The sequence below is a fragment of the Budorcas taxicolor genome, chromosome 13, assembly GCF_023091745.1.
Source record: "Budorcas taxicolor isolate Tak-1 chromosome 13, Takin1.1, whole genome shotgun sequence".
Taxonomy (NCBI): Eukaryota; Metazoa; Chordata; class Mammalia; order Artiodactyla; family Bovidae; genus Budorcas; species Budorcas taxicolor.
The window spans coordinates 52,860,755-52,887,388 of record NC_068922.1 but is presented as its reverse complement, the minus strand read 5'-3'; the positions used below and the strand labels follow the sequence as shown (position 1 = coordinate 52,887,388).

Sequence of the window (26,634 nt, the reverse complement as noted above, 5' to 3'; positions counted from 1 at the left end):
AGGGCCAGTCTACCCATTTTGCAGAAGAAGAAACTGAGGCTCCAAGTGGAAGCAATGGTTTGCCCAAGATCAACAGGTTTAGTAGGGAGACAGGGTATGGAGTCCAACCCAGTCCGGGCGGTTCCCAGGCAAGACCCATGAATCAATTAAACCGACCAATCCAATCGACCAATCAGTATTTATTAGGGCCTACTGCGTGCAGCTCTTCTCGCAGCGCGGGCGAAGAGAGGAGGTTGCGGTGCACAGGCGGCTGCGAAGACTAGAGGCCATAGCCGAATCGCGGGAATTTGGCGCCTATTTTTTGTTGGTTGGGTGTTCTCGCCTGTGATTGGGCCCCCGCCCCGCGTGGGTGCGCCGGGCTGCGGCTGGTCGGCCGACCCTGGCAAGACGCCGGCGGCGCAGCACTCAGCCGGCCTTCCGGGGGATGGGCCACCAGGAGCCTCCGCTGGCCCGACTGAGGGCCGGACGTGCGGCTTATATAAAAAGGTTACGTAAAGGGCTCAGCTGGCGCGAACACGTGGAGAGCCGCGGGAGCCCGGACGCCCAGCTGTCCCCCGAGAGCACTGCTGCCGTCACTCGTGCAGTAGCAGGCGCCGTCGCCCGCCCGACTCGGGCCGCGGCCTCCCGCGCGGCTCCGTACCCGAGGCAGCCCTGTCCCGGGGCGGACCATCCCCAGCCGGGGGCCTTAGGAGGGAAACGCGCTGCCCGGAAGTGGAAGGGCGCCGGCCAGGTAAGCGCGCTGTCCGCGGCGTAAAAGCTAGCACCGAAGCTGGAACTACGGCTGCCGCCTCGGGCGTCTGTGGGGGCAGTTCGGCCCCAGGTTGGGCGCGCTCAGAGACGCCGAACTTTTAAGCCAACCCCTTACACCCGCAGTCCGGCGGGACTTGGGTCGGTCCGCTGGGCTCTGCTCGGGCTTAATTCAATGGACTGTTTACACCCGGGAGAACTCAGGGCGGGACGCGGGGAGGGGCATCCCAGAGGGAGCCAAGCAGCGGAAAAAGATTTCTACAGTCTGAATTGCTTCTGAAGGCGATTTTCATCAGTCATGGAAACTGCGGGTCCGTGTTTTTCGTACTGCTACACGATAAATTAACTGAAAAGGCGGGAACTTTTTGCTCTTTTCTCCGGCTCCCCCCTCTGAGCCAGTGCCCCGTGGTTTCGTCTTTCCCGCTTTCCCCTCCCCTCCCCCGTTCGCTCTGCAGCCGTGGCTTCCGTCTTAAAGGGGCCGCAACGGCCGGAGGAGGAGGTGGGACGCCCTGAGGCTTACGCTCCAGGCCTCTCCGCCTTGGCCTAGTCGTTTAACCGACTTTTTCGCCCGCAGGTCACAATCCAAGGTCCCGCTCTTCCGCGTCCCGGGGCCGGACGGAGGGATGAGACAGGGGGGTCCCGGGCAGCGCCGTTGCTGCTCCCCCCGCCGCCCGCAGCCATGGAAACGGGGGAGGAGGACGGCGCTCGCAGAGGTACACAAAGCCCCGAGCGGAAAAGGCGAAGCCCAGTGCCGCGGGCGCTCAGCGCGAAGCTGAGGCCGGCGGCAGCGGCCCAGGCCATGGATCCGGTGGCGGCCGAGGCCCCGGGCGAGGCCTACCTGGCGCGGCGGCGGCCGGAGGGCGGCGGCGGGTCGGCGCGGCCGCGCTACAGTCTGTTGGCGGAGATCGGGCGCGGCAGCTACGGCGTGGTGTACGAGGCAGTGGCCGGGCGCAGCGGGGCCCGGGTGGCGGTCAAGAAGATCCGCTGCGACGCCCCCGAGAACGTGGAGCTGGCGCTGGCCGAATTCTGGGCCCTGACCAGCCTCAAGCGGCGCCACCAGAATGTCGTGCAGTTTGAAGAGTGCGTCCTGCAGCGCAACGGGCTCGCCCAGCGCATGAGCCACGGCAACAAGAGCTCGCAGCTTTACCTGCGCCTGGTGGAGACCTCGCTTAAAGGTAGGAGCGCTGAGGGCCGCCCTGGCCACGCCGGGCCTGGGCCCAAGAGTCTGGTGGCCAGACCCGAACTGACCCCGGGATCCCTAGAACCTGGTTCCAGTCCTGTCACCCTGGACCCGACACACCCTCCTTTCTGCGCCAGGCAAAAAGTCCGCCCTCCCCTCTCCCGATCCGGAATCAATTCCCAGCCCTAATGTTAGCTGGTATTTTCATAACAAGGGCTCATTAAGTGCTAACCATTGTGGTACTAGTGCTCCTTAAGTGAGCCATTATTATGAAACGTCTAGCACTTTGAAGGTCGGATTTGGAAGTGGAGGGGGTTGGGCTCAGAGTTAGTGGAAGAACTCCTGAGCCCCCTCACAGGCTTGGGCCCTTCTCTTTCCCTCCCAAAGCAAACAGAAAGGAAGAAACTCAGCCGGACCCACCCACACCCACTCCTTGTCTGGTTCCAAAAATCCCCGAACCATCGGGCTCCACCCTGCAGACTCTGGTTCGTCTTTTTCCTCTGAGACCCCCCAGCTCTTCTTCCCAGGGCACTCCAGCTAACTGATAGTTTTTAGGCTAGGTCCTCTTGGGACCCGCAGCATAATAACCCCACAGGTGGGCCAGAACTGTCACACAACAACATCGAATATCTTTTTCCTCTTGTTTTACACGTTCTTAACTTTCTGAGGCTGACTTGTAAGTGGTTTTATTTCTAGAAAAGGTAGGGCTCAGTGAGGCAAAGGGGTTTTGCAGTCCTGGGCAGGGCAAGTCCTCGTTTGGGGGTTTTAACTGCAGTCAGGGGGTGTGTCCATCCTGAGTGCTCAACGTGTCTTGTTCAGACTACAAGTAGCTGGGGGTCTCTTCCTAGCCAGTGGGCTAGGAAGGCCTGAGGAGTGTTCTCAGGGGAGAGGTTGCTAATCTGAGCCCCAACTCTGCCCTAGATCTCTTACAGTGACTGGAGGTAATAACTTTAAAAGTAAATCCTCTCCTCTTTCTATAAACAGAGAAACTAAGGATTAGAGATGAACTTGAAGGTAAGTTGATGAAGGTTAATCAGCTTGTAAGGGATGTAGGGTTGTCCTCCTGTTTTCTTTACAATTTTTCATAGCTTAAGGGATGTGATCCCAGATTTGTCTTGATTCAAGGTCTCAATCCTTTTAAGAGGGGGAACAATTTCCTCTTCTCCCCTGAAGATGCACTAGATCTGACCTTAGTAAGGATGGGTAGGGTCTGGGGTAGGGTGGCATCAGCTAGTGCATTTTGTTTGGAGCTTTTGCCTGATCTCAAGATTCTGCAAGGCCCATCTCAAGAGAACTTCTTGGCCCACTTCAGATCAGTTTGATAGTGGATTGAGAACATGCTCAATATCACCTGGGGTCCTTTTTCAAAATAGGCCTCCACTTTTTATGCCCATCTCTGCCCCATCTGTCCTGAAAAGCCCACCCTCTCTCCATGGTGAATCTATTTGTTTTGAAAAGACTTTCCAGGAGATTCTTCCAGTTTCCCTGTATTCTACAAGCTCTTCAGTTCACTCTTAAACTGTCTTCTCTGTGGTTAATGAATGGTCTGGACTTAATCTTACACCACTCCTTGGGATGTAGCAATTTGCATTGCCAAAGGGTCCCCTATGTCAGTCTTGAAACTTCAACATGGGTTGGAAGTCTTGGCTTTGTCTCCCTACATGTACTGTTTTTTCCCTCACTTGTAGAATTTGTCAACTCCACAGTAAACAGTGGCAGCCTAGCATGGGCTTTGGGGTTTAGATTTGCTTTTAGACATCTCTTGTCTAAGCTGACTGCATGAAACATGGGACAAGTTGTTTCGAATCTGTGGGGAGCAGTCCTTTATTCATAGGGTGAGGGTTCCTCTGTCATAGGGTTGCCGTGCAGCCTGGGAATGTCCACAAGTGCTCCAGAGTCGCTGCTTCAGTAAGTTCAGGCTGCGTTGTGAACCTTCCAGTGTCATCCCCTTCAAGATTCACAAAGTTTCTGTACAAGTTTCCCAACCTGGACCGTGGAACACCTTCTCTTTCCTGTGTTGTCTGCAGCGCCAAGTTGACAGAAACAGTGGTAGTTTCTTCCTCCCTTTGTGACTAAAACTGAGACCTAAAAGAAATGAAATATTTTGCTTTAGGCCACACACTTAATGCATCTCTTTCAGTTATTTGAAGTCTTCAATATATGAGCCTCTGCTATGGGTCAGTTAATGTTCTGGGCCCAGGGAAAGAACAGTAAAGGCAGTGTATATTGCCTCTGCTTATAGGCTGATGCTCAGAGTGTTAATTTAACAAGCAGTTAATACGCGTGTTTTTTACTGTCAGTATTAAAGTGAAGAACAGTAAGTATCCAGATTACCCCAAATTAAGTTTCCCTGACTTCAACTTCCAAAATTTAGCAGTCCTGATATACCCTGGAGCAGATTGCTTCAGTTTGCAGATAATCTGGTTCAGCTCTGTCTGTAAACAGAATGTCCTTTGCGGTCGCCTCTTGACCAGTCTCCTGTAATTTAGAATAAATAACAGACTAAAAAGTGTTAATCTCCCTTAAAGTCTCAATGAACCAAACCCACAAACTTACTGAGGTCCGTATAGTGGTATTTGCAGAGGGGGAAAAAAAAAAAGCACAACTCTTAGCCCCAAGGGAACTTAATTTGAAAAGTTTGAGAAGCTGTAGAAAACTCAAATGCTAATCAGGGTCACTGGAGGAAAAGGCAGGTTGGCTCCTTAACAACAGCTTTGGACTGTGTTGTGCAAATTAGCAAGAATGAGAACCAGGAGGTAGCAGGGAAGGTGGGCTTTGAAAGAAGGGAGCCAGCCTGAGAACACATGGATAGGTAGAGAGAAAGTGAATTTTACTTCATGATTCAGCTGAATAGAGACTGGTTCATCCCTGTCCCCGAGCCCTACTTCAGTGTCAACTCTACCCGAAGACATTTCTATAGTTTTTAAAAGTTATGTATGAATAAACCAGTGTCAGAAAAGGGGTAGAGGACTTCTTAATACAGTTCTCATCTTATCCAACTTTGGCAGACTTCTGTGATTTATGTCCTTCTTTTCCCTCTGAATATAGACCAAAAGGTCCTACCCAGAGCATTATATAGAGAACAGAAGTTTGACAGTCAGTAGTGAGCCGTCTTAGACGTCTCATCTGGCCTTCTGTTTCACAGGGGAGGAAACTGAAGCCCAGAAAAGGGACAGGACTTACCCCAAGTGAGTGAGTGGTAGTATTCAAACCAGTCTGTCAGGCTTTCTCTTTTAAAAAAACAAATTAACAGTCTCGTAAATTATTTGGTTGATGGGTTGGTGGCTTTGTTTAGCTTTTAAGAACTTTTCATTAAAAAGGAGTTTACAGTTTGCTTTTTATCCCCTTGTTTTCATTGCCAAAGCACCCTGTCTTTTGCACCTAAAACTAAATTTAAGGTTACTGCCACTTAAAAGATGGCAACCAAACCTGAGCTCACTGTCAAACTCAGAAATTCTGATGCTCTAAGGTACACACTGATCCTTCTAAGAAATAACAACAAAAAGGACCAAAAAGAAAATCCAGGACAAACCCTCAAGATTCATAAAACTGAATAATTAGAAGTTTGGAAAAGCTAGGAACCTAGCTTATCCCAGCTTGGTAAAACTTGTTCCGTTTGACTGATTATTTGATGTTTATTGTACTCGAGATACCTTGAGGGTCTTCAGGTGGGTGAGAATCTTGGCCCCTGGGAGGTAGACTTGTCTGCACACTGATGCCTAGTGATGACTGTGAGCCACATATTATTCTAGAGAAAGCTATGCAGTTTCCTCCACGAGGCATGCAGAAGACTTCCCTATAAGATCTTACTCTTAAGGGTGAAAGGTGAAAGGTCACAAGTGGTGGGTTTCCTGGAAAATAGTAGAGGTTCCCTCTGGGAGCAGAGAGGCCTGAGGAAGCAAGGGAAGGAGGTGGACCTCAGTAAGCTGAGGGGGAGCCAGTGTGGGGAGGGCCCAGGATCTTAGTGGATATGTTGTCGGCCTGCAGACTCCTCTCAGGCGTTGAGAACCCAGGGAAACCTTGGGTTCAGAGCTGGGTTGCCCCCCTTCCGGGCCCCTAGAAAGCAACTCTGAATTCTCTACTGCAGCTTTGGGGCCTCAGAGTATAGAGAGTCCCCCAGGTAGAGGCAGAGAGCTGACTGGTAATCTTTGGCTACCCTGACAGAGATAAAAAGGCGGCATTAGGGGCCCTGGAAATAAATGGGATACAGTAGAACATTGGCATTGTCAGAGGCTGTTAGTCCCAGTTTTTCACCCTGTTCAACAAAACGCTAGACCTCACTGATTGCTGTGTGCCCAGAGCTGTTCTGAAGGCTTACCGGTTAACTGATTTAGTCCTCACAAGTACCTTTTGAAGTGTATACTGTGATTATCCCTATTTTACAGGTAGGACAGTTGAGGCACTGAGGTTAGTGAAATTGCCTGATATAAAGCAGCTAAGCAGATAGCCAAGTCAGGCTCAAAGCCCTGGCGTTCTGGATCAAGCCTGATTTCCTTCGCAAAGCTGTGCTGCACTTTTGAGACAGGTGGCTTATGTCTGAGCTCTCCTATTTCTCTTGGTGGTTAAATGGGTGTAATGATATTTTACTCAAAAACTATTGACTGCTATATATTTTAGATTCTGTATTAACCAGTACTCGTGGCGCTGCTTATTTCTGCTGGTGCCTCCCCTATGTCTCAGCTGCCAGGGACCCTCTACTTCCTTTCTGTTCTCTTGATTGTCTTGGGACAGCCACATAGACTTTTATTTTCTCTTGCTACTGGCAGACTGCCTTCCTTCTGTGTGCAGTGGGGGTTTTAGATACCAGCCCCAGGAGATAGAAGCAGCCCTTACTTGAGAGCTTTGATTAATTGGGATCGTGTTGGGTAGGGCCTTTTATGGCATAAATAAACTGTCAAGGAGAGCTTAGGGTCCCAATAGAACATCAGTTTATTTTCAACTTGAACTTGGCTTTCAGTGGTATTTAACCAGTGGCCCTCCTCATGGGCTCACAAATTCTGGATGCTTGCTTAGTTGTCTTAATCTACATATTCTGCAGGCCCTATACTAGAACGTTTTGTTATTTCTCTGTTTTACGCCTTTTCAGCTAACAGCTCTCATCTTGATTCATTTCACCCACTTATTGATCACTTACTCAGTGTGTGTGAGGTACATCATGGGAGCTCAGAGACTTGGCCTTGTTTCACGGTGATGCCCAGTCTAAGGGAGGAATCAGACGGGCACAGCACAGCTGGTGATACTTGACTGCAGCCTGTGAGAGGTGCTCTAGGGGGACAGCTGGCAGGAATGTGGACTAAGTTGAGCAGAGGGAAGGATGAGTTATTAAAGGGCAAATCAGAAGTCGGCCTGGCAAGGCCCATTGCACATGGAGAGAGAAACAACCAGGACTGCCCTGGCCCATCTGCCTGGCCAGTGGGATCTGCATTTTTAACAAGATCCCTGGAATGTTCCAAGTCCTAATAACTAACCTTAGATTTTCATGGTTCATCCTCTCATTTAATCCTTTCCTCTTTAGGTTAGAGTTTCTGTTACCTAGTTTTACACACAAGAAAATCAAGAGCCATCAAGCTGAGTAACTTAGAGTGTTGTAGCGTTACTTGAATAACTTGTTATACTAGTAGTAACTTGTAGCGGTGTAGGGTCAGGGTCTAGGTTTATATCCAGATGTTCTTCCCAGTTCTTGACCTGCTGCTTTATGACTATCCTTCTTTATGACACGTTACCATGATTAACATTGGATAGTTACCTGCTCTGGTGTCCAGGCACCTTGCAAGATGCTTTCTGTGTCACAATTAAGCCTTATTCCAGCCTATTGGGGTACGTGTCTCTTCCAAGTTTATGAGAAATGAACCATTCATGGGGTCTTTTTTAGAAGTTGGCCTAGGGTGACATAGCCATGAAAGTGTCGGAGTGGGTGATTTTGGCCCCAGGAGGGCCACTGGGCCAGAGACTTCAACGTTGGCCTCATGGCCTCTGTTGGACACTGTATCTTGCTCTGGCAGCCACTCGGAGGGGGTCTGTTCTCTAGTGCACAGTGACATTTGATTAATGAAGTACTTTGAATTGAACACAGCCTGTGGTGTTGACACTGGACCCAGCCTCTTTATAGTGACACAGGTCAAGGTCATTGAGGCCGGGACCAGGGCTTGGTCTATGAGCTCATCTTGGGAGAACATGCTGGGTGGTCCTCGTCTTTGGCATCTTCTTGGGACTGATCTTCTCAGCCACTTCTTCAGTTAAAAGTTATATATTAAATTTTTTATTTAATACAAAATAGGGATGGCTATGGTCATAACAAATTTTCAAACCTCAATTCTGGCTTCCTTTATAATGTTTTTTGAACATAACTTAAAAATTTTGTACCTTATTTCCTATTTCACATTAACTATGCTTATGATGTGTTACGTGACCTTTCTCTTTTGGCTAAGTAAATTTTGTTGAGTAAAGCATGACCCTGTGAGCATTCAGCTAAGCTGGCAATGCCATTACTAATCGTTGCGTACTCGTGGACGGCCGTTCTGCCTCCCCACTTTACTGTGCTGGGTGGAGATCAGTGCTGCATGTTTGAGTGCTTGGTGTGCTGCTTTTTTGATGCTGGTAGATTTTTGTTTTGTCTTTTTGGTTCTCTTAAATTCCGGGAATGGGATTTTTATGTCACATTGACTGAGCATTTTGAAGACTTGTGATGAATATTGCTGAATTATCTCAGCACACTTATCAAAATCATAGTTAATCCTTTATGAAAAATGCATCAGCATGTTGTGTGATTGGCCTTGATGAATATTAAACTCCTTGGGGGCATACGTAAGAGTACTTAAGGAGCGGCATCCAAGTGGGAAGTGGAACATCCAGGTATTAACTTCTGCTGCTGGCAGCAAGAGGTGGCAGGAAAGCGTCACAGTTAGAACCCCGGGCTGTGGAGGCTCTCAGGTCTGCCTCTGTGAGACTGCAGGGAGACCGTAGCCTCTGTGTCCTCACTTGTGGAAGGGTCGTGTGAGTAGAGCGAGTTTGGAGTGAGGAGAGGATTGCCTTCTTCCTTCCTGCCACGTGGGACAGACACGTGATACATTGCTAAGTTTTGTTGATTCTACATCTCCAAGACCTTTCCCATCCCCTCCTTGCCTCCTCCCTTGCTCTCGCGTCTTCTGACGCGTCTCTTGGCCACGAGTCTGTCTTCCATTTCTAACTCCTGCCTCCAGAGGGAACCTGGTTCTCGGATGTGTTCTTCCACGTGTTGACATCTCTGAAATCAGCACTAAGTGGCAAGCCAGAGTGTTGTCAGCTTGGATGTCTTGCCTAAATGGTATGCCTTACTTGACATTAGTGACCTCTTAATTTCAGTAAGCAGCTTATTTTTCTAAAGTACTTCAAGGACTTCTAGTCACTTGCCGTTTCTTAGAGTTCACATTCTCTTGACCTGACTCCAGGACGTCTCCAGCCTCATTTCTCCCTGTCTCCTACCGCATTTCTTCTGTGATTACCCCAGTGACGTGGGTCCCTCACTGCAAGCACGCAGCCCCCTGAGCTGTGTGCGCTCACTCTCTTCATCCTGGGAGACACAACACGTGAGCCTCTTATACTGTCAGCCTGCCTTTCTCTTATCCTAACCACCTGTCCCTACTCCTCAGGCAGGACTGCCTCCTGTTCTTTACTCACATAGCTGCAGTCATTCTGCTTCTAGGGACTGGGAGCCTTCATAAGGGCAGAGAGTGCCACTTATCCCATCTCTAGTGTCAGAGAAGCAGTAGGTACTCTAGTACGACCATGTACTTATACTAGAGCATAGCAGATGTAAATGAATTATTATATACAGGATGGATAAACAAGTTCCTACTGTATAGAACAGGGAGTTATATTCAGTATCCTATGGTAACCTATAATGGAAAAGAATATTAAAAGAATGTATGTGTATAACTGAGTCACTTTGCTATATAGCAGAGATTGGCATACATTATAAATCAACTGTATTTCAATTTTTAAAAAAAAAGTCTAATTTCTGGAGGATGCTTGGAAACAGGCTTATAAAATTCTGGGTATTTTGTATCCCTTTCCAGGAAGTGCCAGCCTTTCCATAGCTCATATTGATTCATCCCTATCCCGAGTCTGCTGGCCTCAAGTTTCTCGATAGAGCCCATTTTGTTGGACGATTTCAACACTACTTATGCCCATGAGTAATGAGATGTGAGACACCTGCTTAATTTTGTTGTTAATTATATCTCTGTGAACTGTGGCACAGGTTATGTTTTGAAGTACAAAGTTTATCTTGTGGTCTTCTGGCTACTGGACTTGGAGAAGGTAATAAAATGCCTGTGAAAGTGGCCTGCTCTAGGTAGCATATGAGTTTTAGCTGTTACAGCCTGAGAAATGTGATGTAATCACCCACTTTCATTTTCTGGTCTCTGTTTCATCTTTGCCTAACGTGTGAGAGGTGAGTTCTCTGGCCTCCCGCACTTGGGAGTACTGAAATCAGTGACTTGCTGGGCCTTGGCCTGAGGTCCGCTGGGAATGATGGTGTAGGAGATGGCAAGGATGTGATTCCCCCAAAGCACCTTAAGCTCTGCTGACTGTGGCTTACCTCAGGAATATGTGGCGTGTCATTCTCATGAAGTGGATGAGAAGATGGAAGCTGAGAGGTTCAGGGACTCACCCCACGTTCTAGCCAACTTCCCATCATACTCGGTCTCAAAGTCACCCAGTAAACCACGGAGCAGAATTGGGGTCTAAACCTGGGCCTGACTTCTGGCCCTCTCTCACTGTTCTCCTGCTGGCTTCTCGACAGAAATGCTCCCAGTGCGTCCAGTGCCCTCCCTCCACCTTGCTGTGATGCGAGGTCACTGAAAAGAGGTCCAGGGAGGCAATCTGCCTGAAGGAAGGGACCAGAATTCTGACATGCCTCTCCCAGTTTTTGTGGGCAGCCGGGATTCCTGCATGAAAACATATGCTGCAGCTTCTCATAAAATAAGCCCAATGCCCTTGCCTGTGCAGAGAAGTGCTTTTTGTCCCTGGGACATGTTGCCATGTCCCCCCACCTTCCATTCCGTCACGCTCACTGATGTGTCTGCTTCCTGTCCAGCACTGGCATCTTAACACAGAGCCCTCTCCTTAGGTGTCTCCTGACCTTAGCTTATTCTCCAGAGCAAGTCCCTCAGTCTTGGGTGTCTCCACCCACCCACCCACTCACTGACTGAGGGCACTTTTTCACCTTTTTTTTTTCTTTGCCTGGATTCTCATAACCTGAACTTAACAGTTATGTAGTCATTTTTGTAGAGTTGTTTTCTTTTTACTTCAGTTGCCATAGTTACCAACTCTGTATATAAAATAATCATCCCCACCCTCTGTTACCCCACCAGAAGTCTCACTGTTTTCTGATGTGGCCTTTGCAGAAGGAATCTGATGGCTTTTTAATAGTTTCCTTTCTGGCTCTACCATCAGCAAACATTTCGTGGTCTCCTTTTTATGGATCTTTACTCTGAAGTCTAGATTGATCGGGGCTCAAATCATTGCTTTATTTTGCAGTCTTTTTAGATAGAGCCTCAACCCGCTAGAGCTGATGACCTAGAAAGAGGATTAGGAGACGGGAAACAACTGGTTTTTTTGTTTTTTGTTTTTTTTTTTAAAAAAACCATCTGCCCTAAACTGGTTCTACCTGTATTGCTTTTGATTGTGAGCAATATAAACAAATTATATAATTACAGGGGCAATGTGGTTGTCAGATGATGGTCAAAAACCTAAAGCATTTGCCTTGTGCATCTAGTCACCTTCTTGCATCAACCTGAAATTCCCAAACCACTGGCTTTTTGTTGACTGTGTGCCTTGGTGATTTGGGGGCTTAGTGGGGTCTCATCTGAATCACCTGTTCTCCTTGTAATAAAGTAAATGGTAAAAGGAACCTTCTGGCAGAGACTTGTGTGATGGGGTGCAGCCTTCATTTTTGGTAGAATGAAGACACCATGTGAGGGGTCAGAGGACTTGTCATGAAAGATCCGTGTGACCACCCAGGGCAGGCCCAGCCTCCTCATCAGCAGGATGAGACACCTGCCTACTTAGGCTCAAGCTATTTGGGCTCAAGCTATTTGGGCTCTTGCAATCATCAGATAGCTTCCTGCTAAGGTTTCCGTGAACTGTTATTGCTTTATAAAGGATATTGGGATTTGTTTGGGTGCCAGTCACCAGCTTTCCTGCAGTTTCTGTGCTTCGAAAGGAAAGACTTTCTGGAGAAGGCAGAGCTAGAGTTTCAAGCCCACACAACTTGATTGTATCTTACACCCACTTCAGACTTCCTCTTTACACCTCTCTGGTCCTTTTGTTCCTGGGCTTCATTATCCATCCCATCTCAGCCTAGAGTTCCCATCTGGCTGTCCCCTGCTGATTCACTGCCTGTCTCTTAGGGTCACTCAAGTCCTGCCCCTTTGGACTTTTTTAGATCTGGTGACTCCTGCCCACTCTTCATTGTTCATAAAACTTGACCTTGATGCCGATGCACAACTTAGGATGCTTGCTGTTGTAAAGATCTGTTCTCTTCAAACTAAACTTCATAGAGACGGGCCTATCACATATCTAACTGGTGTTGGGGGGGCTACCAGAACACACTGAGTGAAAGATGGCTGAAATAAAATTGTAGTGCCATTCTAGATACGTCGATAACGAGAATCCTGTACAAAGCAGGGAGGGATGGAGGCAAGGTCTTTGGCCTCTCACGGGGTAACAGACATTTGACGGTCTTCTCACATGTTTTCAGTCATCGCAGCAGCAGCCCTGGGAAGTATGCTACCTATTTGGACACAGTATAATGAAACACAATGGCTCTGCAGTCACAGATTTGAGTCCGTGAACCCTTAAGTCTCCGTGAGCCTTGGGTTCATTTCATTAGATGGGGCTATTGTTTTCCTTCTGCGGTGCTGGTAAATTTTAAATGGAATGTCAGGTGCCTGCATTGGTACTGTGTCTCACACACGGCCATTGGCAGGTAAAGAAGCAGAAGCGGAAACTGGGCAGGGCGTGCTCCTCCTGGCTGAAGAGCGGTGAGCCCGGGCTCCCTTCTCATGCTATCCCTTGACTCCCCTGAGTGAGTGGAGGTGGGTCTTCTTGTGTAGTTAGCTCCGCGCCAGTTTTGCCGGTCCTCCTGGATCGAAGCAGTCGTCAGCACCGTCGTTCCTTCTCCCACGTGCCGCATCTCTGTAGTCCGTAAGTGGTGTGACTGCGTCCATCTCACTCAGGCTCTTTCTGGTCTTCCCTTGATTTAGGAGAAAGGATCCTGGGTTATGCTGAGGAACCCTGCTATCTCTGGTTTGTCATGGAGTTCTGTGAAGGTGGAGACCTGAATCAGTATGTCCTATCCCGGAGGCCGGACCCAGCCACCAACAAGAGCTTCATGCTGCAGCTCACAAGCGCCATTGCCTTCCTGCACAAAAACCACATCGTGCACAGGGACCTAAAGCCAGACAACATCCTCATCACAGAGCGGTCTGGCACGCCCATCCTCAAGGTGGCAGACTTTGGACTAAGCAAGGTCTGTGCTGGTCTGGCCCCCCGAGGTAAAGAGGGCAATCCAGACAACAAAAATGTGAATGTGAATAAATACTGGCTGTCCTCAGCCTGTGGCTCAGACTTCTACATGGCCCCTGAAGTCTGGGAGGGACACTACACAGCCAAGGCTGACATCTTTGCCCTGGGCATTATCATCTGGGCAATGATAGAAAGAATCACTTTCATTGACTCTGAGACCAAGAAGGAGCTCCTGGGGACCTATATCAAACAGGGGACTGAGATCGTCCCTGTTGGTGAGGCGCTGCTAGAAAACCCAAAGATGGAGTTGCACATCCCCCAGAAACGCAGGACTTCCATGTCTGAGGGGATCAAGCAGCTCTTGAAAGATATGTTAGCTGCTAACCCACAGGACCGGCCTGATGCCTTTGAACTTGAAACCAGAATGGACCAGGTCACATGTGCTGCTTAAAATTCAGGGCAAAGCATCTTGGGTGTTTCTCAACTAGGTGAGTGTCCCTCTGTTCGCTCTGCATGTGCACTTCCTGGACTGCTGGATTCCTCAGACTTGGCCCCGGGATGGGAGGGGACGTGGGAATGGAGTTGGGGGAAATGCAGGGTGGAAGAGAAACGAAGTGCTCGTTACCACACGTTCCTCCCAAGTCTCGATGAGGAGGCATGGGATTGTTTGAGTACAAATTAGAAAGTCTAGAGAAGTTTTGAGTGGACACGGCATTTGAACTGAGTCTCTTAAGATTTTTAGAAACACTTTTTCTCAATAAATGCTTACTGTAGAAAATGTGCGAAAGTACAGGCAATTTTTTTTCAGAATAAACACTGTCCCCAATTTGTATCCTTCTAGGTGCACATCCAGTTCTGTGTAGTTTAGATCATGCTGTTTTAGGTTTAGTTTCCTGTTCTTCCATTCAGTTCTAACCTGCACATTTCCCCAGGTCATTCCTTGAAAGCATCAGTTCAGTTCAGTCAGTCGTGTCCGACTCTTTGCAACCCCATGGATTGCAGCACACCAGGCTTCCCTACCCATCACCAAATCCCAGAGCTTGCTCAGACTCATGTCCATCTAGTTGGTTATGCCGTCCAACCATCTCATCCTCTTCTCCTCCTGCCGTCAATCTTTCCCAGCATCAGGGTCTTTTCCAATGAGTCAGTTCTTCATGTCAGGTGCCCAGAGTATTGGAGCTTCAGCTTCAGTCCTTCCAGTGAATATTCAGGACTGATTTCCTTTAGGATTGAGTGGTTTGGTATCCTTGCAGTCCAAGGGACTCTCAAGAGTCTTCTCCAATACCACAGTTCGAAAACATCAATCCTTCAGCACTCAGCTTTCTTTATAGTCCAACTCTCACATCCATACATGACTACTGGAAAATAATTGATGTTCCATTATAGGTGCCATAAGTAATTATTCTCCCCCTTCAGATAGCAAATGGTTTCTCCATTTTAGATACTATAAACAGTGGGTGAGTGAATTCTTACAGAGAAATCTTTGCTTATTTAACAGATTGGTGGTGGACTTTAATTTGTCAAGCACTATGCTAGGCTTTGGAAAAATGATGATAAGCAAAATCGGAAACATGCCCCATCCTTGGGACTTCTGCAGCTTAGTCAAGGAGAGAATCATTAAATCATTATTTATCATAGTTGCTTTACAACGTAAGGAAATTGACCTTCCAGAGAATGGTGCCCAGAAACAAGAGTAGGGAACTGGAAGCAGAGGGGAGTGTTCGGGTAGAAGGCCTAGTCTCTGCAAGGGAGCTGAAGCCAGCGGCAGCCTAGCAGTTTGGGGTAGTGAAAGATGAAGACAGGTAGTAGTTGAGGAGGACCTGCAAGAGCGTGAATAGAGCTGAAGTAAAAGCATACGAAGGTGTATACCAGGAACAGCGGTGGTAGTTCAGTTGGACCAGAGTCTGAGATGTGAGCAAAGGAAGCAAAGGTTAGAAATAAGATGAAATATGGGACCCTGGAATCTGACCTTGACTTAGTAGGCATTTGGGAGCCATCTATAAGCTGGAGCAGAACAGTGCATTAACAACTTCAGCCTGTGCATGCTGGTTTGAACTGGAGTTTAGAGGACCAGTTGGACCAATTGTTTGATTCATACTAGTAAGAAGATGTTGAACCTAAATGGATAGCACTGAGGGTAGAGAAATACCCTGGATCTTTGGGGCAGAATTAGCAAGGCAGCTGGCCAGTGTGGAAATAATAAATACTGGGGGATTGATACACATGCTGGCTAGTGTATTGGTCAGATTTGATTTATTTTCCTTAAAGGGAAAAGAAAAGGACATTGATCACCTCGAATGCTAGGTATTTTCACATGTACCGTTTTGTTTCATATTTGCAGCCCTGCAGAAGGTTAAGTCATTTACCCAAGATCCTACTAATTTGAAAATAGGGGCTTCCTTGGTGACTCAGTGGTACAGAGCCCGCCTGCCAGCGCAGGAGATGCAGGTGCAAACCCTGGGTCGGGAAGATCCCCTTGGAGAAGGAAATGGCAACCCACTCCAGTATTCTGCCTGGGAAAGCCCATGGTCAGAGAAGAGCCTGGTGGGTTACAGTCCATGGGCGGCTGCAAAAAGCGTCAGACACTATTTAGCAACTAAACAGCAACAGCGATGTCTTCCTCATGCCCCCTCCTCCCCAGCTCCATTTTTTCTTAGTATCAAGATGGCAAGCTGAAAATAAGCTAGTCTTAGATTTTGCTGAAGCCTTGAGAGGGGTTGATAGGTAGTAGAAGCCGATCCCTGTGGTCATGAGCAAGGAGCTTCAGCACCTGGGGCTCAGAACTCTCCCTTACCTGGGTGGGTTCTTAGTTCCTGCTTTCCCTTGGTCACCCTTAGATTTCTGGTTGGAATTGGTTAATGCTGAGTCAGTGAACGTCTCCAATGAGTCACTCCAGGTTTAATTCTTCCATTCCACAAACATTTATTATCTTCCAGGTGCCAGGCCACTTTGTCCTACTGCCCAGTAAGAGAACTGCATTCTTAAAGCTAGGTTTGGGGTAGTACCATGTTCAAGCCTAAAAAGAGTTGGCTGGACAGTATTTTAATTGTATTTCATGCTGACAATTCCCATCTCATCTTTTCCACTTTAAAAAAACTTCTTAGAATTCAAGTTTGCCCTGGGGTACGAAGAAGGTCGTCATTGGAAAAGGGACCTGAATTTGGGTTAGGGTTATGGGGTTGTCCTAACTAGTTGAAATTGTGGCTCCCATTTGGACACCCACCCTTGGGATCTGTGCTGTGTTGCAGGGCAAAGTTAAAGCTAAATAGGAGTACTGTTTCAGGTAGGAGAAATAAGTGACCTTGAGAAAAGATCGGGAACCTGGTATGGCCAAGTGTCCCACACTCTGACAGCTGATGAGGACAGGGGTTGGTCAGTGGCGTCTGTCCTGCTCTGTTCTAGCTGAACACTTAGAATTTGGCCCGGATTCAGGGCTCAAGTCTTTGTGACTGGGAGCTGAACCTTGTGCCAAAGGTTCAAATCACTTGTGGTATAAATGAGTATCTGGCTGGTTAGAGAATCAGAGGCTTGGGCTGGGAGGATCTGTGGAGTCTAAACTCCCCTTTCTGCCAATCAAGCTTTATATATAGATGGAGAAACTAGTTCTGTATATTCATTCAACATACTTATTGAGAAACTATTTGCCAGGGACTATTTCAGACACAGAAGATAATTTGTAAACAAAACCAACAAATTCTTGCAACTGTAGAACTTATATTTCCTGGAGAGATGAACAAACATAACTGTTAGCTATAGGTTGGCAGGGCAGGGTGGGGGATGGTGGTGGTATAGACCAAGATAAGTGAAATTAGAATGCAGAGAGGTGAGGGATGGGGGTGTACTTCTAAGTGGAAGAGATCGGGGTGGGTCTCCTTAAAGACGGTGACTTTTGATCAGAGGTTAGAAGAAGTTGAGGGAGTGAGGTACTAGGATTCCTGGAGGAAGAAAATCTCAGAGGCAGTAACCATTATAACAGCTTGAAGGCTAGACAGAGTGATCAGGGAGGTGAGTATAGGAAAAGAAGCTAGAGAGGTAATTAGGAGTCAACTGAGAGTGCTTGGACTACAAGGAGATCAAACCAGTCAATCCTAAAGAAATCAACCCTGAATATTCACTGGAAGGATTGAAGCTGAAGCTCCAACTCCTTGGCCATCTGAAGTGAAGCGCCGACTCATTAGAAAAGACCCTGATGCTGGGAAAGATTCAAGGCAAGAAGAGAAAGGGACAACAGAGGATGAGATGATTGGATGGCATCACTGACTCAATGGGCATGAGTTTGAGCACGCTCCAGGACAGGGAAGCTTGGTTTGTTGCAGTCTGTGGGGTCACAGTGTTCTTACCTGGAGAATCCCAGGGACGGGGGGAGCCTGGCGGGAGTCCGTCTATGGGGTTGCACAGAGTTGGACACGACTGAAGCGAGTTAGCAGCAGCAGTGGGGTCACAAAGACTCAGACTGAACGACAGAAGAGACATTGTAGGCCACTAAGGATTTTGGCTTTCAATCTTCAGTAAGATGAAAGGTCATTGATGTGTTTTCAGCTGTGTGATATCTGATCTTTTGAAAGGATCACAGTAACTACTGTGCTAAAAGTAAACTGGAGGGGGCAAGTGAGGGGATAGGATGGGAGGTTACTCTGATAACACAGGTGAGAGATAAAGATGGCTTTGAACAGTGGAGGGAAGATAATGATTGGATTTGGGGTGAATTTTGAAGTCAACCGATAGGATTTCATGCTAGATTGAACATAAGATGTGAGAGAAAGGAATTAAGGATGACTCTAAGTTCTTGGCTTTGTAAACCATTGGAAGCATAGAGAGGATCAAATGAGATGGGGAAGAACAGGTTTGGCTGGAGGAATTTAGGTCTTGGTCATCAAAGTTTGGAATGCCTGTTCAGAATCCAAGTACAGAAGTTGAGTAGGCAGGTGGAGGAGTCTGAAGTTCAAGGGAGAAAATGGTCTAGAAGTACAAGTGTGGAGATGGCCAAGGATGTTTTAAATGTTTCTTTCAAATGCATAATTTAGTTCCATGCTATCGCACATAATTTATGAAAAACAACTTTCCAAAAACATTTAGTGAGTTGTTCAGTTGCTAAATTCTGTCCAACTTTGGTGACCGCATGGACGGTAGCCCACCAGGCTCCTCTGTGCATGGGATTTCCCAGTCGAGAATACTGGAGTGGGTTGCCTTTTCTTCAGAGGATCTTCCCAACCCAGGGATAGAACCTGCATCTCCTGTATCGCAGGCAGATTCTTTATCGCTGAGCCACTGGGGAAAGCCCATGTTTAGTCAGTAGGTTGGCATTGTTTTATATTTTTGCAAATCAGCATCTGCTTTGATAGTCAGCTGAATTCTCATTTGCTTCCGCTGTGCGCCCTGGTGCTACATCACTCGTCGTGTAACTTCTGGAAAACTTCACCATACACTTAGAATGAAAGTGAAAAAGACAGATAACTGAAAAGTTTTGTCTCCATGTATTGCCAAGCAGCAGACCACATTTTGATGCCTCTTCCTGTTACCATGATGGGGAGCCGAGACGTCGGAGAGACTTAGAAGAAATTATTCAGAGTTCCAAATGAATGGGCAGCACTTGTGTGACCTGATTCCTGGCCAGCTTTCGTACCATACCTGTGGCCATGGATCACATTCTAGCTGCATAAAGGGAACCCAGTTGTCCCGAGTATCCGCATGATGAAAGGATGCCTCAGCAGTCTAGGACTGTAGATTTCAGAGTAGTGTTTAAATTGGGGCTAAATGGTTTCGGTGTTTTGCAAACCTTGAATGGAAATGCACTTTGGATTGGAAACACGGGATTCCTCTTAAAGGAGTGTTGCCTCGTGGACTGCCTAGAATTGAGTCCCATCTGTGCTTTTTAGGCTGTGTGACCTCAGGCAAGTTATTTACCTCTCTGGGTTTTATCGTCTGTGAAATGGAGTAGATCATATTTATCTGAGTGAGGCTGTTGGGGGAATTGCAAGAGGCTGTGAAAGTGCCTTGTGTAAACTGTCTAAATGAAATACTAAACGGTAAAGTTTTAGATACCCACTTGGGCTTGAGGTGGAAGCATTGTCTCTTCTCTGAAGACAGTGGCCTTTAGTTGCCTTGCTTCTGAGGATTACCAAATAAATAGCTTTCTTTTTTGAAGCAAAACTATAATCAAGGCAACTCGGTTTAACAGCTTGTTCCAGAAAAATGTATCTATTTTTTTAAAGGTTATTCAATGATGGGCCCTACTACTGCCTTATTTGTCAGTTTTTGAAACTATTTAATAACTCGTAATGGTGCCTACCAGCCAGCCAGAAGCCTTACCGAAAGCAGGAAGCCAGCCAAACTAATGTTCCAGGTGCCACTGCCCACGTGTTACCAGGGAGGGTGTTGAGGGATAAGAGACTCCATTCACGGCCAAGTTTGCTGTCTGTTACACAGACCTCAGTTACTGGGGCCTTTTGAAGCCAGGGCCTTGAATGACGTTGTGTGGAGTGGGCAGTTCAGGCCTGAGGAAGGGGCGCAGGTGTTGGTAGATCTGAGGGGTCACAGAAAACGTTCTGTGTACCATATGCTGTCTTGGTGGCTGCTCCACATCAGAAAGAAATTGAGCCTAATTTCTTGAAGCGATGTGTGCGTGTGCCAAGTCTCTTCAGTCATGTCCTGCTCTTTGTAACCCCATGGACTGTAGCCCGCCAGGCTCCTCTGTCCATGGGATTCTCCAGGCAAGAATACTGGAGTGGGTTGCCATTGCCTTCTCCAGGGGCTCTTCCCGACCCAGGGATCAAACCCGGCTCTCTCCCACATTGTAGGCAGATGCTTTACCATCTGAGCCACCAGGGAAGTTGAAGTAGATGATTAGGCCCTTGGAAAGAATGGAAGCTTTAGTTAAAGTAGAGAGATGGAGGCAAGGGTATTTAGACAGTGACTGTTAATCTTAGACCCAAGCAGGACTGGAACTGCTGAGCCTCTTTTGAGTCCCTGTCTATCAGTGGGGGCCCCAGCCTTGTTCTGCCCTGTCTCACTAGCCTTTACAGAGCTGTGAGAGCAGAGGGGTGTGGTTTGTTTCTCTTTTTCTTGGGAACGTCAAGCTCGGTGTTCACTGAAGGACCTGGTAGCTCCAGGTACTGCCAGTATGCAGTGTGCAGGCTGTCCTTTGCTCTGGGTCTGTCTGCTGGTGTTTTCTGGGAGTTTCAGTTGGGGAAGGCTGGTGGTAGTAAGGCCAGGCCGCTCCCTGGGTGCCAGCTTTTGCCCCTGCTGTTGCCCTCTCTGTCTGTTGCTCCTGCTGTATTAACATGAGGAAGCTGAGCTGTCTGTTATGTAACGGGATTGGTTGCCCCCAAGGATAATCTGTCCCTTGAAGCTCTGCAGGACATCAAAGCATCCATGAGGGGACAGGCCTTCCCCAGGGCTGTTGTTGCTCACTTTCTCCTCCTCCCTGGCATCCTTGGCTCCTCCTAGGCTAGGCAGCATCCCTTTGGGCAAATCAAAATAGATCTTATAATCCTCCAGCTGTGAGCCAAGCTCCTGATGGTTGAGGTCCTTTCAACTCCCATTTCCTCTTAGCCCAGGGACACAGATACTCCCCCAGCAATAGCAGCTCCTGGTTATAAAAACTTTTTTTCCAGGAGCCCTCTGACTTGTGCAGGGCAGAGGCCCCGTCCTTTTATTGCCAGCCCTGAATTAAGCACTTTACCTACAGTATCTTATTTATCACATCATCTGGGCAACTATTCTGTTCTCTGCCATCATTCTGCAGATGAGGAAGCTGAAAATTCACTACAGTTCTGAGAGTCAGGATTTGAAACCAGGTACCTGGCTGGAAATTCTACTGTTCCATCCTGCCTCCTAGAGTCTCTTTCAAAGCATCTTTGGTGTGTTTCTATTTTGAGGCAGATGCTGGGTCCCTGTCCTGTCAGCTCCACACGAGAGGCCCCCAGGTATTAGTGTCAGCGCTGCCCGTGGGCATCCTTCATAGTCCGACGGTCTTGGCACAGTGCACTGCAGCAGGGCCACCTTCTCCTTCAGGTGAGGTCACCTGTGTGTTGATTCCTCTTCCGTCACCGTGACACAGCCTCAAACATGGGCAGGCGAGGCAAGACTGGGATGGTGAGGCGCCCGTATAACCAGGGGCCAGGCAAGGGTAGGCAGAAGCCACACAAGCAGACAGAGGTTAAAATTGGAAAGCAGGGGGCCCAAAGCACACCCCAGGTGGAGCAGCAGGAGAGCACAGGCACCGTGGGGACAGGACAGTCCACACACCAGGACAGGGAAGGGCTCTGACGTGACACAGGCATCATGCTGTCTCTGATCCCCAGGGCCTGGAAGAAGCCCATTCTGAGTGAGCTTAAGTAAAGGTTGATGAGGATCTAAAGCAAAATGGCAGGGGTTGCTGGGTTTCTCCCTGACCCATCTTCCAGCTCATTTACTGATCAGAGTGGAGGGCTTTCATGAATTTCGTCCCTGTTGTTGATCCAGCTGTCTGCAGCCCTGTGTTGAGTGATTCTGAGGCCAAGTCAGATTGGTGAGCAAGAGCCCTCTTACGGCAGACACTTGCCTAGCAGTGGTCTTGATAGCATAGACCCCGCTGTTGTCCTCTACGACTCCCAAGTTCTCCACGGACTTGAGAACAACTTAATTGTAGTAGGCGTGGCTGGGGAGAAATATAGGAAGCCTGCAGAGAGTGAAGGGAAAGCTTGCTGGAGAAGGTGGTGTCTTGGGCTGGTTCTTGAAGGCAGGTTTAGGGGCACTTTGTAAGCCAGGTGGTAAGTGAGGTGATCACATCTCAGGGTTTGTCTGAAACTCGCCCTGGCACACGGTGGCCTTGTTGAGTATAGGAACTTGGCTGGTGAGGGGAGAGAGGACTGTTGTAGTGAAATCCCCAACTGGAGGGGCATTCGAGACCAGGGCCTGGAGAGAATGCCCAAGGTCTGTCTTGATAAACTAGGGCAGTAGCATTTAAGCTCTCAGCCCCTCTTTTCATTTCCGCTGGTGAGTCTTCTGTGATTTTACAGAATCAAAGGAAATGGAGACCTCCTCCAGCATTTCTAGGATTCAGAGGCATGGCAGGCCTTAAAACTGCCAGCTGAGTTTAAAATAAATCAATACCATAAAATAGTGCAATGAATTTCCTAACTTTAAAGGAATTTCACTTTCAGTTAGAGGTGCCAGGGGAAAGCTATAACTCAGCCTGCATCATACACAGGTCAGAATTCTGTATTTTGTTTCTTTGTAAAAGAAAGTGATGTCTGGGGACTCGGGAGGAATGGATTAGAGCCACCCAGGCACCCCTTAGGGCATAATGAGGAAGATGAAAATGCTTCTATTTCCCCAGACTGCACAGAGGAGCCAGATGTGGGGCCTGGGCAGGTAATCTTATGAATAGTAGATAACCTTGGCTTTTTGTCATTCTGAGACCTGGCCCCCTGGAGAAGTAGTGGAAAGCAGGCCGGGTATATGGTATCTCATGTTGGATTTTGGTATTAACCTTCTATTCCAATGGAAGAGTCACAGATGATGTGAGCCAGTTGACTCAGTCTGTGTTTACTTCCATCCTTTTGCAAAAAGGAAGCTCTTAAATATCGTGTACAGCACCCTTTTGTGTTTTTCCTTTCTGCTCTTTTCAGACATGTCTAAGACATGTCCTCCCGGAGAGTTCCAGTCTAGGGCAGAGCTAAGGCATGGACAGAAAGAGGGGAGGGCTGTCAGATCTTGGCAGAATGCATGGCCTTTCCAGCCCAGCCCAGCCTTGTACCAGACGTAAGGAGAGCTGGAAGTCACAGCCAAAGACTTATTTGTTGTTAGTAACCAGATTGCAGGCTTGGATGTGATGAATGTTTGGATGGAATCGTTGGTTTGTATGGGACAGCAGAAATGAGTGTGAATATACCACACCCAAGACCAAAGGATGACTTTTACCTTCCCCCTGCAAAAAAAAAAAGTTGCTTGGGAGTTTAGGCCAGTTGCCTAACCTGAAATCCAGATGTCACCACTGAGGTGATCCAGGGATCATCCTCTGTCCCCCCACCCTGAGCATCTCCGGCCACGGGCACCTACCAGGCGTATCCCAGAGAGCCTTTGGAAGTACATTACTCCAGTCTGATGTTTAGGAAGCCCTATAGCAGGAGGACAGCAGTCCCCAGAACTCCAGTTTCCCACCTACTCTTTAGAATTTCACTGAGATGAAATGAAATGCCGTTACAGTAGTAACAGCGTAGGCAGACCCAGGTGCATCTTCAGAATCCACAGCCTCATTCTGCACGGCCCAGGTAGAGTTCAGTGGCAGGAACTGAGAGTGTTGGGGCTAAGAAGTTTTCTGCTTAATAGATCCAGAATCTGTCCTGTGACACCTGCCTGCTCCTCCTCCCCACCCCCCGCCATGGCCCCACAGGAAGCTTGGATCGAGGCCTGAGAACTAGGAGGGGCTGCTGGGTTCCAGTCGGGCTCTGTCTAATATGCTTACCTAGCGTGGGACTTTGGACAGGTCACACACAGTGGGTCCTGGATGCCTCATCCAGAAAACCAGTAGTATGAAAGGACCACTCGGCCCAGCCCCCTTTCCCCTCCTGCCTCAGCCCCGGGATGTTCAGAGCTCCACAGTGGGTGAAGTCCTAGGAGGGGGACTCCAGATTCTGGCACAGTTTCTTCCTTGTGCATGTGTCTTGGGACTGAGGTGAGGCCCTGTGGCCTTCTATCAGAGAGGGGGAAGGAAAGCAATTGAACTTTTCCTCAGGCTTCCCAGACCCTGGGAAAATGGGCTTCTACGGCATAGTAACAGTGAGCGAGAGTCCTTCGGGGGAATAACATCATGTGAGGCCACTGTGGGACAGGAGGTTGCTCTTAGAAGAGGAAGGGGAAGTTGAGGGCCAGCAGGCGCAGGACAGGGAGAAGTGATGGGGTTGGAGACGGGCTTCTGTCTCTTGAGTGGAATCTTAGACATAGCTTTGAACCAGACTAGGAAATTGCACTTACTTGTTCCACAGGCATGTATTAAGCACCTGCTGTGTGCCTGGCATGGGCCGTGGAGATGAAAATTTCTCCTGGCCTCAGTCCATCTAAACCTTAGACATCTGAGTCTGGGAGTCCTCACTTATAAAGTGAGGTTGCCAGCACTTGCCCATAGGTTTTTCAGGAGGAGTAAATTGAAAAATTCATGTAAAACTAGCCTAGGGGTGCTGGGCATGCAGGAGGTACTCCACAGCTGTCGAGTCCTGCTGTTTTTTCATACCAGCTCTTGGCATGCATAATACAGTAACAGAGAGGTATCTCAGCATGTGTGCAGGTTCTTGTCCCCCTCTCCGCCCCCTGCCCAAAAAAACACTGAAAATGAAACACCTTCTTGGGCTCAAGGTGACCTCCATAGACCCAGGGCCCCCTTCACAGCCTTTATTTGATGACTGAGTCTTGCTATCTTGTGTTCTTCCTCTTTGTAATCAGCTTCTGATTAGTTGACTGATGGGTCTGGCTCTTCTGGGTCTTTATTTGCATTTTCACTCTGCTGTAATTATGTCTCAAGAAGACAGCGTTTTGTTTTTGTATTGACTTTTGCTTTTTAGAGCTGAAAACTTGTGCAGTGTCCTGTCACATGGGTAGGCTGGTTGTTCTGACAAAGAGCATCTTTCTAGCTCTGGCATCACTTTTTTCCTTTTTTTAATAGTTGTACATCAGAATCATGATTATTGGCTATGAACTTGATTTTGAGAGCCACCCAATTTGTAAACTGGGCAATACTTTGTATTGGGAGTTAAGGAACGGAATACTGAGGAAGGAGGTGAAGAGAGACAGTCTGTAGTCTGTTGCCTTCAGGCTTCTAAGTGCAAATACCAGAAGCAGAGGGGTGGCACTTCCTTCAGCTGTCCTGTCACACCTTGGTTTGAACTCTTCATAGGCCTTGGGGTGGAGAATGGCCCCACCTGCCTTCCACAGATCTCCTTTCTGGAACCCAAGAGAGCCTGAGTCCTTTTTTGCACTTGTTTAGCAAATGCTTAAGAAGAGCTTTTGCAGCTTGGTGGTGGTTCTTATATGCACTGTGTTTGTTTCTGTATAGCGTCAGGCCTGCTGCAGCCTGGAGCCTTTATCATCTGTCAGGCATGGTGGGGGAGGTGCCAGGGAGCGCCTCCTCTCACCTAAACTTACTGAGCACAGGCTGTTTGCCGGATTCATCCCCTCCCCATTTACTGTCTTGTTAAATCCTCACATGGGTGGCTTCCTAGGTGCTGTGTCCACCCTGCTCCCACAGGGCACATGGCTAGTGCCCGCCAGCTCCAGGCTACAGCTTGGGCATCCATGCTTTTTTCCATCGGGTTTCCAAAGATGTGGCAACACAGTGGTGTCTCATAGCTCCCAGGAACTCAGAGGACCATGTGCTGGCTTTTTGTTGAAGAAGTAGTGGCAACAGTAGGATGTGTGACTTCAGGTGGCCCTTGGAGAAAGGAGAGCAAGCAAGTTCTTCTGAGCAGGAGTGTGAGCAAAGACAGACCACTGGGGATCTGTGGAAGGAGCAGATCTTTGGGTTGGTCCATGCAGAGGCTCAAGTTGGAGAGGAAAGTAACACCAGTTTGCCAGGAGCCTTGAATGTTAGTCTAAGGAGAGTGAACCTCATCCTGCAGAAAAGGTGGCAGTGGTGTGCACTGCTCGGGTTTTGACAGATGAGTCTGTCGCAGAGATAGAGAGGGAGGTGGGATGCTGCACCCAAAAGTGCCTGTCTTCAGAAGGTACGAGGCCTGCCCTGCGAGCAGAGACCCTGTGCTCCCGTTTTTGCTTTTGAATCTGATATGCTGATACACCTAGGTTTGAATCACAGCTCTGTCTCTTATCAATGAAGTGCTTTGGGCAAGTCACCTAACTTCTCTAGGCCCCTATTTCCTTACCCATTAAATGATGCCCGTTTAACACTGATGCTTACTGTATACTGTTGGGAGGACTAAATGCACAAGAAACAAAGGGCCCAGTGCAGTTCCTCGCTCACAGCAGGAGTTCGGTAAGTGGTGGCTGCCTCTGTATAGTTCCTCGTTCTGTTTGTTTTTGCCAAATCTCTTAGGCTAATCATTCGTTTTTGCTTCATTTCTCACTAACAATTTGCAGTGCCCTTCTTTTCCCTAAGAGAGTGCCAAGCCTTTAGCAAGTGCCCCTCGTGAGTTCCTCTCGACACACTGGGCTTCAGACTTCTTGCTGTAACCAGAGTCCATATCGTCTCCTTTGGCCCAGACCACTCTGGG

At 48.2% G+C, this 26,634-nt stretch overlaps 1 protein-coding gene across 1 annotated transcript in view; it reads left to right on the top strand.

Moving 5' to 3' along the window:
• The first annotated feature begins 424 nt into the window (after positions 1-424).
• Positions 425-26,634, top strand: part of STK35 (serine/threonine kinase 35) — a 37,467-nt gene continuing 11,257 nt past the window's right edge. The window contains exons 1-3 of the mRNA XM_052650781.1: positions 425-730; positions 1,322-1,922; positions 13,171-13,920. Coding sequence (XP_052506741.1) covers positions 425-730; positions 1,322-1,922; positions 13,171-13,883 — 1,620 coding nt within the window. The 3' untranslated portion in view covers positions 13,884-13,920. The remainder of the gene's footprint in view (positions 731-1,321; positions 1,923-13,170; positions 13,921-26,634) is intronic.